The following is a 16,517-nucleotide window of genomic DNA, read 5'->3' as shown; positions in this document are numbered from 1 at the left end:
TGACCCTCCCACGGTGCGGCGCTCCCTGGGCGCTGACCCTCCCGTGGTGTGGCACTCCCTGGGCGCTGACTTTTCAACTGTGCGAGAGAGGAAGTAGGGGAAGCGAGCGGGAGCGAGAGGGGGAAAGCGACCAAGAGCGGGGGATGGGAAGCGACCGGGGGGGGGGGGGGGGGGTAGGTGGGAGCAACCAGGAGCAAAGAGGGGGGAGTGACCGGGAGTGAGGGAGGGGCTGGGGGGGAAGCAACCGGGTGCAAGGGGGAGGGGAGCGACCGAGGAGAGAGTGAGAGACCAAGAGAGAGTGAGACTGAAAGACCAGCAGAGAAAGGAATGGTATATAGTAGAATTTCACAGTAACTTCATTGTAGTGTTAATGTCAGCCTTACTTGTGATTAATAAATAAACTTTAACTTCTCTTTGAAACAAAATGATAAATATTTGAAAATAGAGACCTGGATAAAGCAATGCTGAAGTCCAATCCATCACTCAAACCAGCCTCCCATCCATTGACTCTGTCTACACTTCCCACTGCCTTGGGAAAAACAGCCAGCAAAATCAAGGACCCCACACACCCCGGACATTCTCTCTTCCATTGGGAAAAAGGTACAAAAGTATGAGATCACGTACAAACTGACTCAAGAACAGCTTTCTCCCTGCTGCTGTCAGACTTTTGAAAGGTCCTACTTTACATTAAGTTGATCTTTCTCTACACCCTGTCTATGACTGTAACACTACATTCTGCACTCTCTCCTTTCCTCCTCTTTGAACGGTATGTTTTGTCTGTATAGTGCGCAAGAAACAATACTTTTTACTGTACGTTAATACATGCGACACTAATAAATCAAATCAAAATCAAATGGTTCTGAGTGGGACGAGAGTGCTGATTACTAAACAGTACTTTACCTTGCACCAGTTTTCATAATTCTGATTGCTTTTCTCCAACACCTCCCGAAACATCTGAGCCACAATGCGATAAATAAACTCGTACTGATCCTGTGAGGAGGGGAACACATTAGTCTGGCTGTGACAGAGGGGGCTTAACTCTGTATCTAACCCCGTGCTGTGCCTGTCCTGGGAGTGTTTGACGGGGACAGTGTAGAGGGAGCTTTACTCTGTATCTAACCCCGTGCTGTACCTGTCCTGGGAGTATTTGATGGGGGACAGTGTAGAGGGAGCTTTACTCTGTATCTAACCCCGTGCTGTATCTGTCCTGGGAGTGTTTGATGAGGACAGTGTAGAGGGAGCTTTACTCTGTATCTAACCCCGTGCTGTACCTGTCCTGGGAGTGTTTGATGGGGACAGTGTAGAGGGAGCTTTACTCTGTATCTAACCCCGTGCTGTGCCTGTCCTGGGAGTGTTTGATGGGGGACAGTGTTGAGGGAGCTTTACTCTGTATCTAACCCCGTGCTGTATCTGTCCTGGGAGTGTTTGATAGGGGGACAGTGTAGAGGGAGCTTTACTCTGTATCTAACCCCGTGCTGTACCTGTCCTGGGAGTGTTTGATGGGGGGACAGTGTAGAGGGAGCTTTACTCTGTATCTAACCCCGTGCTGTCCCTGTCCTGGGAGTGTTTGATGGGGACAGTGTAGAGGGAGCTTTACTCTGTATCTAACCACGTGCTGTTCTGTAGGCAGTGCTGTGAAAAGGGGTTTCAGTGAGGGGAAATCTTGGTTCTCACCTTAGTCTGCACCGCTGCTGGTCTCTGCCGTCGCATCTCCCTCACCATATCCAGGATGGAAAATCCACCCCCAATTATCTGGAAAGAGAAAACAGTCAGATGACGCTTTTGGGGAAGGGGGGGGGCACAACCTTTCACCCTGCTTGACCCCCTCCCACCCCAAGCCCTGGGAAAGGGGGAGCAGCTCTCTCACTGGCGCCACCGCTGAGTTAAATGTTGAAAAACTGCCCCCAGTGGTCAATCGAGCGGACAAAATGGCTGCTGATGGACGGAAGGGCAAGGGATGCTGGGAAAGGGGCGATCCGCTTCTGAATGTTGTCTGGGTGCACGCCTCGCTGTTTGGTCATCTGAACTTGGCTCCCCCCCAATTCCCCACCCCAACTATACTCTACCACCATTGGCCACTCCACAGGTCCATCCAAAATTCCCAACCACCAATCAGAAAGCCAATGGCTCCCAGCCCTCCAAATGGCCACCATTCAATAGGTTCCCAAACTTTCCACAAGGAAATGGAAGTTTTGGGGGGTGGGGCGCAAAACCGCATTCCCCTGTGAGCATTCATCAACTGTAACTGCGACTGGGGAGAGTGCACAATGCCCAGGGGAGGGGGCTGTGGTTCTTTTTTCCTGAGGGTGTGTGCGGTAGGGGCAGTGGGCAAGAGAACAGGAGGGAAGCCAGGGGTTTAAGGGCCTGTGTTCAGAGAGAGCACAGGCATAAAGACAATGCAAGTCAGAGGCTTAATACTTGCCAACGATACAGGGTGACAGTGATAGGGCAAGACAGTGGGATTAGTTTGGGGATTGATACGGGGCTATGGGGAGAGAGCGGGCAGTGGGATTAGTTTGGGGATTGATACAGGGCTATGGGGGGAGAGCGGGGCAGTGGGGATTAGTTTGGGGATTGATACAGGGCTATGGGGGGAGAGCGGGGCAGTGGGATTAGTTTTGTGTTTGATACAGGGCTATGGGGAGGGAATGGGGCAGAGGGATTAGTTTAGGGATTGATACAGGGCTATGGGGGGAGAGCGGGGCAGTGGGATTAGTTTGGGATTGATACAGGGCTATGGGGAGAGAGCGGGGCAGTGGGATTAGTTTGGGGATTGATACAGGGCTATGGGGAGGGAGCGGGGCAGTGGGATTAGTTTTGTGTTTGATACAGGGCTATGGGGGAGAGCGGGGCAGTGGGATTAGTTTGGGGATTGATACAGGGCTATGGGGGGAGAGCGGGGCAGTGGGATTAGTTTTGTGTTTGATACAGGGCTATGGGGAGGGAGCGAGGCAGTGGGATTAGTTTTGTGTTTGATACAGGGCTATGGGGAGAGAGCGGGGCAGTGGGATTAGTTTGGGGATTGATACAGGGCTATGGGGAGAGAGCGGGGCAGTGGGATTAGTTTGGGGATTGATACAGGGCTATGGGGGGAGAGCGGGGCAGTGGGATTAGTTTGGGATTGATACAGGGCTATGGGGAGGGAGCGGGGGCTGTGGGATTAGTTTGGGATTGATACAGGACTATGGAGAGAGTGGGACAGTGGGATTAGTTTTGTGTTTGATACAGGGCTATGGGGAGAGAGCGGGGCAGTGGGATTAGTTTGGAGATTGATACAGGGCTATGGGGAGGGAGCGGGGCAGTGGGATTAGTTTGGGGATTGATACAGGACTATGGAGAGAGTGGGACAGTGGGATTAGTTTTGTGTTTGATACAGGGCTATGGGGAGAGAGCGGGGCAGTGGGATTAGTTTGGAGATTGATACAGGGCTATGGGGAGAGAGCGGGGCAGTGGGATTAGTTTGGGATTGATACAGGGCTATGGGGGGAGAGGGGGACAGCGGGATTAGTTTGGGATTGATACAGGGTACGGGGGAGAGCAGGCCAGCCTTGGTGAGCTGGGCACAGTGGCGTGAGGCCTGACGATTTGGTTGAAGAACTCTGCAGGCTTGTTCATACCTTCCGCTTGAGCAAACTCCGAACATGGTCCACGGTACAGATGACACCAGTTCTTCCACAGCCAGCACTGCGAGGGAAAGGGACATAACCAGTTACTCAGGTCAAGGTGGCATCTACAGTTCAAAGGCAGCTCGCATCTGACCCCTGGGTGCTGAGGGAGCGCCGCACTGTGGGAGGGTCAGTGCTGAGGGAGTGCCGCATTGTGGGAGGGTCAGTGCTGAGGGAGCGCCGCACTGTGGGAGGGTCAGTGCTGAGGGAGCGCCGCACTGTGGGAGGGTCAGTGCTGAGGGAGTGCCGCACTGTGGGAGAGTCAGTGCTGAGGGAGTCCCGCACTGTGGGAGGGTCAGTGCTGAGGGAGTGCCGCACTGTGGGAGAGTCAGTGCTGAGGGAGTCCCGCACTGTGGGAGGGTCAGTGCTGAGGGAGTGCCGCACTGCGGGAGGGTCAGTGCTGAACCCTGTGTCCTGCGCTGGGAGTGCAGTGTGTGGGAGCAGGAGTTCCTCCTGGTGCCCTGGAGCTAATGGTGATCCCTCCCAATGGAACATCGCCGATAACATCACAGGCGATCGGGGCCATTAGCACAGTTCTGTTTGCAGGATCTTGCTGTGGATCTATTCACCATCACAATTCTTTTCACGAACACAGGGCCCAGCATTTCAAATCACGCTGCCTCTCCCCATCATTTTCCGGGAACGGGGATGCTTCGGCTTTACAATTCGCTCTCTGACGTATGGCCTAGGGTAGGGGGGGGGGGTTGGTGGGGAGGGGGGATTTAACCGGAGACCTGCTCCCCCGCGCCCCCAAACTCCCTCCCTCCCTACCTGCAGTGCACGCAGATGGGGACCCTCAGCTCGCCCTGCCGTTGGTGAACCAGCTTCAACATTTCCAGGAGGTTGTCCAAGTTCTTCGGGATGCCGTGGTCAGGCCAGGCGATGTACTGGAACTGGTGAACCACACGGGGCTCTGCCGCCTGGAACAGGGAGCGGGAGTTAGAGAGGGCCGACCTGCACCACCCGCCCCCCGCTTCCCAACCCCACCCCACCCACCCCACCCATTACCGAGTGAACAGTGACTGTCCAACTGGGCAGTCGGCCCAGCGTTCAAACCCGGAGGCATCGCTGCCACCATGTTACGTTTCTAACCAAGATGAACTTCCAAACTCAAACCTGAGGCGCCGGGGCATGGTGGGGGTGGGGGCGGTGGGGGGGGGCGGTGCGCGTCTATGTGGCGAGACAGGTAGGTGAGTCCATGATGGAAGGCACGGAGTATGAGGGACGGCGGTGAGATTGTCCCCAGTTTCCAGCCCTTGTCCCGACTTACACCCAACATGGTGACTGAGAGAGTCCGAATTATCACCTCATCACACAGAGATTCAACAGCAACCTGGGGAGAGACAGAGAGAGAGAATGAAACTAGAGCATGAGGGAGGGATCGCAGAGGGGGGGGGGGGGTGGGGGGGGAGGGAAGGGTCGCCGAGGGGGGAGAGGGAGGGAGGGTTGTGAGGGGGGGGTCACAAGGCAGGAAGGGGTACAAGGGAGGGAGGGAGGGAGTGAGGGGTGGCGAGGGAGAGAGGGAGGGAAAGCAGGAGGGAGAGCGGGAGGGCAGAAAGGCAGGCAGGATGGTGGGCCGGAGGGCAGGAGGGAGAGGGAGAGACACAGAGACAGGAGTTTGGACGATTTCTCACGTGGGTGACAGTGAAGGGGCCAAAGACAACCGTCGTTTCCTCATCTGTCGCCCAGTAACATTCACACTTTTTCTGTAAAAAAGAGAGACAGAGTGAGGCAGAAATACAGAGGCTTGGGGGTGAGGGGGGGAATGTGGGGGTGGTGTGGAGGCGAGCAAAGGGAGAGGGGTGGTATGGGGGAAGAGAGTGAGACACTGGGACCTGAGATAAGGCCCCACTTGAACATCTCACCAGGGCCGTCCCCACATCCTCACTTACCTTCAAACAACCGCACCCTCTACACTGTCCCCATCAAACATTCCCAGGACACAGACAGCACGGGGTTAGATACAGAGTAAAGCTCCCTCTACACTGTCCCCATCAAACACTCCCAGGACAGGTACAGCACGGGGTTAGATACAGAGTAAAGCTCCCTCTACACTGTCCCCCATCAAACACTCCCAGGACAGGTACAGCACGGGGTTAGATACAGAGTAAAGCTCCCTCTACACTGTCCCCATCAAACACTCGCAGGACAGGTACAGCATGGGGTTAGATACAGAGTAAAGCTCCCTCTACACTGTCCCCATCAAACACTCCCAGGACAGGTACAGCACGGGGTTAGATACAGAGTAAAGCTCCCTCTACACTGTCCCCCATCAAACACTCCCAGGACAGGGACAGCACAGGGTTAGATACAGAGTAAAGCTCCCTCTACACTGTCCCCATCAAACACTCCCAGGACAGGTACAGCACGGGGTTAGATACAGAGTAAAGCTCCCTCTACACTGTCCCCATCAAACACTCCCAGGACAGGTACAGCACGGGGTTAGATACAGAGTAAAGCTCCCTCTACACTGTCCCCCATCAAACACTCCCAGGACAGGTACAGCACGGGGTTAGATACAGAGTAAAGCTCCCTCTACACTGTCCCCATCAAACACTCCCAGGACAGGTACAGCACGGGGTTAGATACAGAGTAAAGCTCCCTCTACACTGTCCCCCATCAAACATTCCCAGGACACAGACAGCACGGGGTTAGATACAGAGTAAAGCTCCCTCTACACTGTCCCCCATCAAACACTCCCAGGACAGGTACAGCACGGGGTTAGATACAGAGTAAAGCTCCCTCTACACTGTCCCCCATCAAACACTCCCAGGACAGGTGCAGCACGGGGTTAGATACAGAGTAAAGCTCCCTCTACACTGTCCCCCCATCAAACACTCCCAGGACAGGTACAGCACGGGGTTAGATACAGAGTAAAGCTCCCTCTACACTGTCCCCCATCAAACACTCCCAGGACAGGTACAGCACGGGGATAGATACAGAGTAAAGCTCCCTCTACACTGTCCCCCATCAAACACTCCCAGGACAGGTACAGCACGGGGTTAGATACAGAGTAAAGCTCCCTCTACACTGTCCCCCCATCAAACACTCCCAGGACAGGTACAGCACGGGGTTAGATACAGAGTAAAGCTCCCTCTACACTGTCCCCCCATCAAACACTCCCAGGACAGGTACAGCACGGGGTTAGATACAGAGTAAAGCTCCCTCTACACTGTCCCCATCAAACACTCCCAGGACAGGTACAGCACGGGGTTAGATACAGAGTAAAGCTCCCTCTACACTGTCCCCCCATCAAACACTCCCAGGACAGGTACAGCACGGGGTTAGATACAGAGTAAAGCTCCCTCTACACTGTCCCCCCATCAAACACTCCCAGGACAGGTACAGCACGGGGTTAGATACAGAGTAAAGCTCCCTCTACACTGTCCCCCCATCAAACACTCCCAGGACAGGTACAGCACGGGGTTAGATACAGAGTAAAGCTCCCTCTACACTGTCCCCCCATCAAACACTCCCAGGACAGGTACAGCACGGGGTTAGATACAGAGTAAAGCTCCCTCTACACTGTCCCCCATCAAACACTCCCAGGACAGGTCCAGCACCGGGTTAGATACAGAGTAAAGCTCTCTCCTCCTCTGCAGGCTCTCCCCCTCATGCACCACACCCCCCCCAACACTCCCCATCCCTCTCACCTACCTTGCCAAGTTCGAATTCCCGACACGCCATCACCACCACCTGCAACACAAGGGAGACGGTATTAGCGGTCACCATGGCGAGGCTGGCACATGGGGAGGCAACACGGCCGCCGAGGTGTGAAGCTGTGACAAGCGGAGTGCAGCGGCGCTGCAGAGGGTGAGGGAGGGAGCACGGAGGGGGATTCTGGGATCACAGGAAACATGGATTAATTGGTTCCAATTTTAGAATGATCCTCTATCAAGAGGCTCTGCGGGCGGGCGGGGAGGGGTGGGAACCGAACTGAGTGGGGGGCGGGGGTGGAGGCACCCAGTGGGGAGGAGAGGGGGGGTGGAAGACCGGGGGCGGAGAGTTGGGGGTGTGAATGTTGTTTGGGGGGGGGGTGTGGCACGGGAGATGGTCAGATCAAGGGAGAATGTGCGCTTGTGATGGGGCAGTCAGGATGTGTGTGTGTGGGGGTGGGAGGGAGGGAGTGTGACAATGTGTGTGACTGTGCGAGTGCACGTGTGTACACGGGGCTGTGGTGAGGTCTCAGCAAGACAACGTACACGGCAGAGGCACTGGTGAATGTGGCCAGTGAACGTGGTTGGGCTTGGTGACGGTGCACACAGTAATCTCATAGCGGGGGGCGGAGAGAGAGAAGGGGTGACCGATACTGGGGTTGTTCCATTCCCCTCACCTTAACACCAAACTCCCAGATCATTCTCCAGAAATCCACCACAGTCTGTGGCAGCGGTCCCTGGGTGGCGATGTAATACCGTTCCCCATCAATCCCCTGTAAAAAAATATAAAACACTCCTCAGCACTGACCCTCCCACAGCACTGACCCTCCCTCGGCACTGACCCTCCCACAGTGCGGTGCTCCCTCAGCACTGACCCTCCCACAGTGCGGCGCTCCCTCAGCACTGACCCTCCCACAGTGCGGCGCTCCCTCAGCACTGACCCTCCCACAGTGCGGCGCTCCCTCAGCACTGACCCTCCCACAGTGCGGCGCTCCCTCAGCACTGACCCTCCCACAGTGCGGTGCTCCCTCAGCACTGACCCTCCCACAGTGCGGCGCTCCCTCGGCACTGACCCTCCCACAGTGCGGCGCTCCCTCAGCACCGACCCTCCCACAGTGCGGCGCTCCCTCAGCACTGACCCTCCCACAGGAATTTCTGATGCGGCCCCCACTGTGCACTTGGGACCACTGGATCCAAAGGCACGAGGACATCTTACCCGGATGAAGTTGGCGTTGATATAGTCGGAATATCCCTCATTCAGGAGCAGCGTGAGTGGTACCCGGGTCTGGTCAACTGAAGAGAGAGGATAAAGCCTGTGAGATCAGACCTGATTTCAGCCCTTATCTTCGAGTCTGAAGGCTTCACAAGCCTTTCGAACAGGCCCCAGTCCTACAGTGTATCTGCGACTAAGAGCATGCCGTCACTCAGCTGGAACGTTGGCTCGGGGACGGGGGTGTGGTGGAGTTGGCGAGGGTTGGGGGGGAAGGTATTTGACCCACATGCCAAGATCACAGCACAGTGGTTAGCGCTGCTGCCTCACAGCGCCAGGGACCCGGGTTCAATTCCAGCCTCGAGCCACTGTCTGTGTAGAGTTTGCACATTCTCCCCGTGTCTGCGTGGGTTTCCTCCGGGTGCTCCAGTTTCCTCCCACAATCCAAAGATGTGCGGGGTTAGGTGGATCAGCCACATTAAATTGCCTCTTAGTGTAAGGGGGATTAGCAGGGTCAATGTGTGACGTTAAGGCCTCAGTGGGATTGTGGCCGGTACAGACTCGATGGACTGAATGGCCTCCTTCTGTAATATAGGGATTCTATGGTTCTGTCACTGAATTAGAGATTCTGTGAAGGGAGGTATTAAGTGCGTTTATAATTACGCAAAAAAAGTGTTTAACGACTGACCACTCTTGCCTGAAGTTATGGGAACCAACGTAGAAAGGGAAGGACTGACCAATCATATTTCCCCCGGAGGAGGTCAAAGGATGAACCAATATGGCAGCGAGGTCAGGTGGACAATATCGCTCAAATCCAGAGAGTCAGGTGTTTACAACCCTTTGGCCGAACTTATCCATGCCGCCCTTTTTTTAGAAAAACCCCTAAGCTAATCCCAATTGCCCGCGTTTGGCCCCTGTCCCTCTATACCCATCGTACCCATGTAACTATCTGAACGCTTTTTAAAAGACAAAATTGTACCCGCCTCTGGCAGCTTGTTCCAGACACTCACCTCCCTCTGTGTGAAAAAATTGCCCCTCTGGACATTTTTGTATCTCTCCCCTCTCACCTTAAACCTATGCCCTGTAGTTTTAGACTCCCCTACCTTTGGGAAAAGATATTGACTATCTAGCTGATCTGTGCCCCTCATTATTTTATAGACCTCTACAAGGTCACCCCTCAGCCTCCTGCATTCCAGAGAAAAAAGTCCCAGGCTATCCAGCCTCTCCTTATAACTCAACCATCAAATCCTAGTAAATATATTTCTGCACTTTCTAGTTTAATAATATCCTTTCTATAATAAGGTGACCAGAACTTCACACAATATTCCACGTGTGGCCTTCCCAATGTCTCGTACAACTTCAACAAGACGTCCCAACTCCTGTATTCAACGTTCTGACTGATGAAACCAAGCATGCTGAATGCCTTCTTCGCCACTCTGTCCACCTGTGACTCCACTTTCAAGGAGCTATGAACCCGTACCCTAAGATCTCTTTGTTTTGTAACTCTCCCCAACGCCCTACCATTAACTGAGTAAGTCCTGCCCTGGTTCAATCTACCAAAATGCATCACCTCACATTTATCTAAATTAAACTCCATCTGCCACCTGTCAGCCCACTGGCCCAATTGATCAAGATCCTGTTGCAATCGGAGATAACTTTCTTCACTGTCCACTATGCCACTAATCTTGGTGTCATTTGCAAACTTATTAACCATGCCTCCTATATTCTGATCCAAATCATTAATATAATGATTTGGATGAGAATGACAGAGGAGATGTCAGGGGTAAGTTTTTCACTCAGAGGGTGGTGAGTGAGTGGAATCGGCTGCCGTCGGTGGTGGTAGAGGCGAACTTGCTGGGGTCTTTAAAAAGACTTCTGGATGAGTACATGGGATTGGGAGTTATAGATAGGCCTGGTAGGTAGGGATATGATCGACGCAACCTGTGGGCCGAAGGGCCTGTTTGTGCTGTAGTGTTCTATGTTCTATAAATGACAAATAACAGTGGATCCAGCGCTGCTCCCTGAGACACACCACTGGTCACAGGCCTCCAGTTTGAACGACAACATTCGACAACCACCCTCTGGCTTCTGTCATCCCGCCAATTTTGTATCTATTTAGCTATTTCTCCCTGGATCCCATGAGGTTTAACCTTACGCGACAGTGTACCATGCGGTACCACACGTCAAACCTTTCTTGATTGCCAAGCATCTTCAACCCATCTTGGGTCACATACCACAGGCCATGTCCAGCCTCTCTACCGTCGTTCAGGCCCCCATGCCCTCTGCCCCCCCACCATCCGAAGTCCAACCCCCTCCCCCAGCCCAATGCCAGCCTCCAGCATTAACCACCAAGGGTCTTACAGGGCAAGATGTCCTTGTAGCGATTCTTCTTCACGTTTCCTCTGGTCCTCCCGGCCTCAGTGCTCAGGTCCGGCTGCTCACTGATCGATGCCAGGTGCCGCTTAATGCTCTGCGGAGAGAGAGAGAGAGAGGTGACAGGGTGAGTGGGTCCCCACTGGTGCCACACGCAGATGAAGACGCCCCGTGGACAGGGCGTTACCCAGCTGGCTGCCAAAGATTCCTCCACGCACCAATTTTAGGCCCTCGTTGAACATCCGGTGTAAAGACCTGGATGGTTAAAATAGCGCTGCTTGTGGGATCCTGCTGTGCGCACGGCAGCTGCCACACCCATCCTACGTTACGTCAGCAACCACACTCCAATGCTGCAAGGCATTGCGGCAGGGGGTGGTGGAAGGTCTGCTCTTGGCACAAAGCGTGATTGGAAGTTTTCCTTATTGACTGATTTAGCACCCTCCCCCCTGCCCCATGTAACAGGACGCACACGCAGAAAGGTTCATCCATCCTCAGGTTCTCTCACCTGTCTGTCCCATACCCTACTCCTCCCTCACAAGGATACGTGTGTGTGTGTGTGTGTGTGTGTGTGTGTGTGTGTGTGTGTGTGTCCCTTTCTCTATCCTCCCCTTTCTCTCTGCCCCTCTATTCCCTTCCCTCTTCCCCTCCTCTCTCTCTCTCCCCCTGTCTCTCAGTACTGGTAGTCAGTGGGACTGGAAGATGCTGGTGTTTGATAGGGGTATCTGTTGATCTGATAATGAAACGACACAAAGCAGCTTTGGCGGTGGGGATGAGAGTCCTAGATCTCTTGCTACAATCTCCGACACAGACAAACATCTCCATGACCCTCCACTATACACTGCTATCTTCCCTGTCTAACATCGGGGTGGCACGGTGGCACAGTGGTACAGTGGTTAGCACTGCTGCCTCACAGCGCCAGGGTCCTGGGTTCGATTCCTGGCTTGGGTCACTGTCTGTATGGAGTCTGCACGTTCTCCCCGTGTCTGTGTGGGTTTCCTCCGGGTGCTCCGGTTTCCTCCCACAGTCCAAAGATGTGCGGGTTAGGTACACTGGCCATGTTAAATTGTCCCTTAGTGTCAGGGGGAATAGCTAGGGTAAATGCATGGGGTTATGGGGATAGGGCCTGGGTGGGATTGTGGTTGGTACAGCCTTGATGGGCCGAATGGCTTCCTTCTGCACTGTAGGGATTCTATGATTACTGAGGTTTGTAGATCTACAAGATTATTCCAAAACAAGGGGCCACAAATATAAAAGAATGTCAGTTAATCTCGCGACAACCTACGAGCAGATTACTGAATGTGCAAATTGCTCAAAGAATCCCCACAGTGTGGAAGGAGGCTATCTGGCCCATCGAGTCTGCTTCGTCCGAGTATCTTACCCAGACCCTACCCCTCCCCCTATTCCCACAACCCATGTGTTTAACCTATACATCTTTGGACACCAAGGGGCAATTTAGCATGGCCAATCCATCTAACCTGCACATCGTTGGAGCGTGGGAGGAAACTGGACCACCCAGTGGAAACCCATGCAGACACGGGGAAAATGTGCAAACTCCACACAGACAGTGAGCCAAGCCAGGAATCAAACCCGGGTCCCTGGTACTGTGAGGCAGCAGTGCTAACCACTGTGCCATCGTGCTGCCCTCGAGTTTCTTGAGTAACTGTTGCAGGAACACACAGTTTTACTTCATGTGAGTCATATTACAAATCATAAAGTGTGTTACTCGCAGTACACGTCCGGTGAAGAGTTCCAAAGTGAGATTGATAGTTAGTGGTATAATGTTCTCCTTTCCAATGTCAAATCAGTCTGTAATTACATACTGAATGTTTCATTCACACTAATACAAAATGTTCCCTTTCAAAACGAATACTGTTGGGGTCATGGTTGTAGGACTGAGGTCTGTGTGCTGTGGAAAGAGCGAGAGCACGCATGCGCAAGAGAGAGACAGAATGAGAGTGAGCACAAGCGCGCCAGAGTGAGAGAGTGTGCCAGAGAGTGTGAGAGCGCAAAAAGCAAGGGAGTGGGGCCACCCTGTGTCCGCAGTCCTGTACAGCTACGTGGTTCCTTCTCCTGCACTTCAAATGGCTGAAAATAAACTAACCCTTTGAGTTCATTTTATTTTGAGTTTGCTGTGGGGTTATAGAAAATTGGATTACATTGTATTTATCTTCCCAATTGCCTGCTGAACTTGTGTGCTAGCTTTTTGTGCTTTATGCATGAGGACTCCCAAATCCCACTGTGCTGTAGCTTTCTGCAGTCTTTTTCCACTTAAAAATAATATTCAGCTCCTTTAGTCTTCCTACCAAAGTGCACAACCTCACACTTTCCCACATTACATTACATCTGCTAAGTTTTTAGCCACACACCTAACCTGTCCGTAATCCTCTGTAGACTCTGTGTCATCCTCACCACTTGCTTTTCCACCTACTATTGTCATTCACAAACGTGGCAATTGTACATTCACTTCCCTCATCCGAGTCATTAATATATATCGTGAATAATAGCAGCGCCAGCACTGATCTCTGTGACAGTCCTCTAGTTACAGACTGCCATCCTAAAAAGGCCCTTTTTACCCCAAATCTCTGTCTTCAATCGGTTAGCCAATCCTTTATCCACATTAATATATTAAGTAATCTTTAGTGTGCTTTCTTATCAAATGCTTTTTGGAAATCTAAGTATATCACATCTACAGGACCTCCTTTATCTACTCTGGGCGGTGTGGTGGCACAGTGGCCAGCGCTGCTGCCTCACAGTGCCAGGGACCCAGGTTCAATTCCAGCTTGGGGTCACTGTCTGTGTGGAGTCTGCACGTTCTCCCTGTGCCTGCATGGGTTTCCTCCAGTTGCCTCCCACAGTCCAGAAGACGTGCTAGTTAGGTGCACTGGCTGTGCTAAATTCTCCCTCAGTGCACCCAAACAGGGCTGTGGCGACTGAAGGGTTTTCACAGTAGCTTCATTGCAGTGTTAATGTAAGCTTACTTGTGACACCAATAAATAAATAAACATCAACTCCTTGCCATCTCGAAGAATTTTAATAAATTTATCAGGCATTGTTTGCCCTTCATGAAGCCACGCCAATTCTGTTTGATGATAGGATGTATTTCGAAATGCTCTGCCTTTATAATGGACTCTAGGTACTTTATTGTCTGACATTTTTTGACTCTTTCCCTTTGCAAATAAACCAATGCATTGGGTACAAAAGCTGGTAAACTGTGACAAAGCTTTACTTAGGTCTCAACAAGACTATCGAGTCCTGGTGCAGTCGCCACTCTACGTAGGATGTGAGGGTCCTCGAGAAGGTACGGAGGGAGATCTACAAGCCCCCGATGGCCGTTCCCCACTCCGATCGCTTGATGACTCTATCACACGACCGTGAGACGTAGTAGCAGAAGTGGACCGCTCGTCCCACTGAGCGTGCACCACCATTCAAAGAGATTGTGGAGGTTGGGGGGGGTGTGGGGGGGGGTGGATGGCAGCGACAAGATCTGGTTGGAGAACCTGGGACTGTATGGCAAAAAAAGAGAGAACGAAGGGAAATTTGATGGGCGTGAACAGGATTAAATAAGATAAGGGAAGTTCCCATCAGCCCGTGGTGGGAATGGGGGAAATGGGGTGGAGGCGATAGAATTCAGGCATTGTGGGGAGGGGGCTGGGGAACGAACGCCGAACGTTCTCTCTTCCACCTTCTTCCATTGGGAAAAAGATACAAAAGTCTGAGATTACATACCAACCGACTCAAGAACAGCTTCTTCCCTGCTGCTGTCAGACTTTTGAATGGACCTAACTCACAGTAAATTGATCTTTCTCTACACCCTAGCTATGACTTTGACACTACACCCTCTCATTTCCTTCTCTATGAATGGTATGCTTTGTCTGTACAGTGCGCAAGAGGCAATACTTTTCACTGTATGTTAATACATGTGACGATAATAAATCAAATCAAATCAGAAAGGGACTATAAACATCACAAAGTGTGCAGAGTTGGGAAATGGGACTCTCTGTTTTAATGTACAGGAGAGCTAGCATGGAGTAGAAGGGTGGAGTGGCCTATACATCACACTACAACGTATGAAAAAAGCAGGAGGTAGTCCAGAGAAGGTTCACTCAGTCAATCCTGGGTAGGGAGGGATTGTCTTACGAGGAGAGGTTGAGTAGGTTTGGGAGTTTAGAAGAATGAGAGGTGGCCTTATTGAGACTTATGGCCTTATTGAGGATATGTTGGCCTTGGAGGGAGTGCAGAGGAGGTTTACTAGGCTGATGCCAGAGTTGAGGGGGTTGAGCTATGAGGAGAAGCTGAATAAACTAGGCTTGTACTCGTTAGAGTTTAGAAGAATGAGGGGAGATCTCATTGAGATGTATAAGATGATGAATGGGATGGATAGGATAGAGGTGGAGAGACTCTTCCCGCTCAGAAAGGACAGTAGGACTAGGGGGGCACAGCCTCAAGATAAAGGGGGGGCGGTTTAGAATGGAGTTGAGGAGGAACTTCTTCACTCAAAGGGTGGTGAATCTCTGGAATTCTCTGCCCGTTGAAGTGGTGGAGGCTACCTCGCTAAATATTTTTAAGACGTGGGTTGATGGGTTTTTGATAAGAGAGGGGATTAAGGGTTATGGGGAGAGGGCGGGAATGTGGAACTGAGCCACGACAGATCAGCCATGATCTTATTGAATGGCGGGGCAGGCTCGAAGGGCTAGATGGCCTAATCCTGCTCCTATTTCTTATGTTCTTATGAGACATATCAGATTCTCAGGGGGTGTCTGACTGGGTGGATGCTGAGAGGCTGTTTCCCTTTGTGGGAGTGTCTGGGATCAGAGGGCACAACCTCAGAGTAATGGGGGGTCACCCATTAGAGACAGAGATGAGGAGGAATTTCTTCTCTCGGAGGGGAGGGAATGAGTGGAATTCTTTACTCCAGAGGCCTGTAGAGGCTGGGTTACTGGGTGTGTTCAAGACTGAGATGGACAGATTTTTAATTAGTGAGGGAATCGAGGGGATAAGATGGGAAAGTGGGAGTTGAGGATTCTCACATCGGATTAGTCACGATCTCATAGACTGAACAGGCTGAATGGTCTAATCCTGATCCTCTGTCTCATGGTCGTGGGATAGAATCGTAGAGTGCTCACAGGGCCGGGGATGGCCACTTGGCCCATCGGCCCTGCTTTCCCCCCTCCCTGGGTATATTGTCACCTTGCTGCTCCTTCACCTTGAGGGTTGATGATGAACCCAGAGTATAATATCGAGGGTAAGATTCTTAGCAGTGTAGAGGATCAGAAGGACCATGGGGTCTGGGTCCACAGGACTCTTAAATCGGCCTCACGGGTGGAGGATGTGGTCAAGAAGGCATATGGTGGACTGGCCTTCATCAACAGAGGGATTGAGTTTAGGAGTCGGGAGATAATGCTGCAACTTTATAAGACCCTAGTCAGACCCCACTTGGAGTACTGTGCGCAGTTCTGGTCGCCTCATTACAGGAAGGATGTGGAAGCTATTGAGAGGGTGCAGAGGAGACTTACAAGGACGTTGCCTGGATTGGGAGGCATGCCTTATGAGGATAGGTTGAGGGAGCTCGGTCTTTTCTCCCTGGAGAGACGAAGATTGAGAGGCGACCTGATA

At 52.3% G+C, this 16,517-nt stretch overlaps 1 protein-coding gene across 1 annotated transcript in view; it reads right to left on the bottom strand.

Moving 5' to 3' along the window:
- LOC145339893 (tyrosine-protein phosphatase non-receptor type 18-like) overlaps positions 1-16,517 on the bottom strand; it is a 43,900-nt gene that overhangs the window by 14,932 nt on the left and 12,451 nt on the right. The window contains 10 exon segments of the mRNA XM_080184431.1: positions 901-990; positions 1,675-1,752; positions 3,618-3,684; positions 4,437-4,585; positions 4,936-4,998; positions 5,300-5,371; positions 7,323-7,361; positions 7,999-8,094; positions 8,538-8,614; positions 10,893-11,001. Of these exon segments, the coding sequence (XP_080040557.1) occupies positions 901-990; positions 1,675-1,752; positions 3,618-3,684; positions 4,437-4,585; positions 4,936-4,998; positions 5,300-5,371; positions 7,323-7,361; positions 7,999-8,094; positions 8,538-8,614; positions 10,893-11,001 (840 nt within the window).

The sequence above is a fragment of the Carcharhinus amblyrhynchos genome, unplaced genomic scaffold (genome assembly GCF_965287045.1).
Source record: "Carcharhinus amblyrhynchos unplaced genomic scaffold, sCarAmb.v2.hapA scaffold_728, whole genome shotgun sequence".
Classification (NCBI taxonomy): domain Eukaryota; kingdom Metazoa; phylum Chordata; class Chondrichthyes; order Carcharhiniformes; family Carcharhinidae; genus Carcharhinus; species Carcharhinus amblyrhynchos.
The sequence above is the reverse complement of the archived record's forward strand: the minus strand, read 5'-3'. Positions and strand labels throughout refer to the sequence as shown.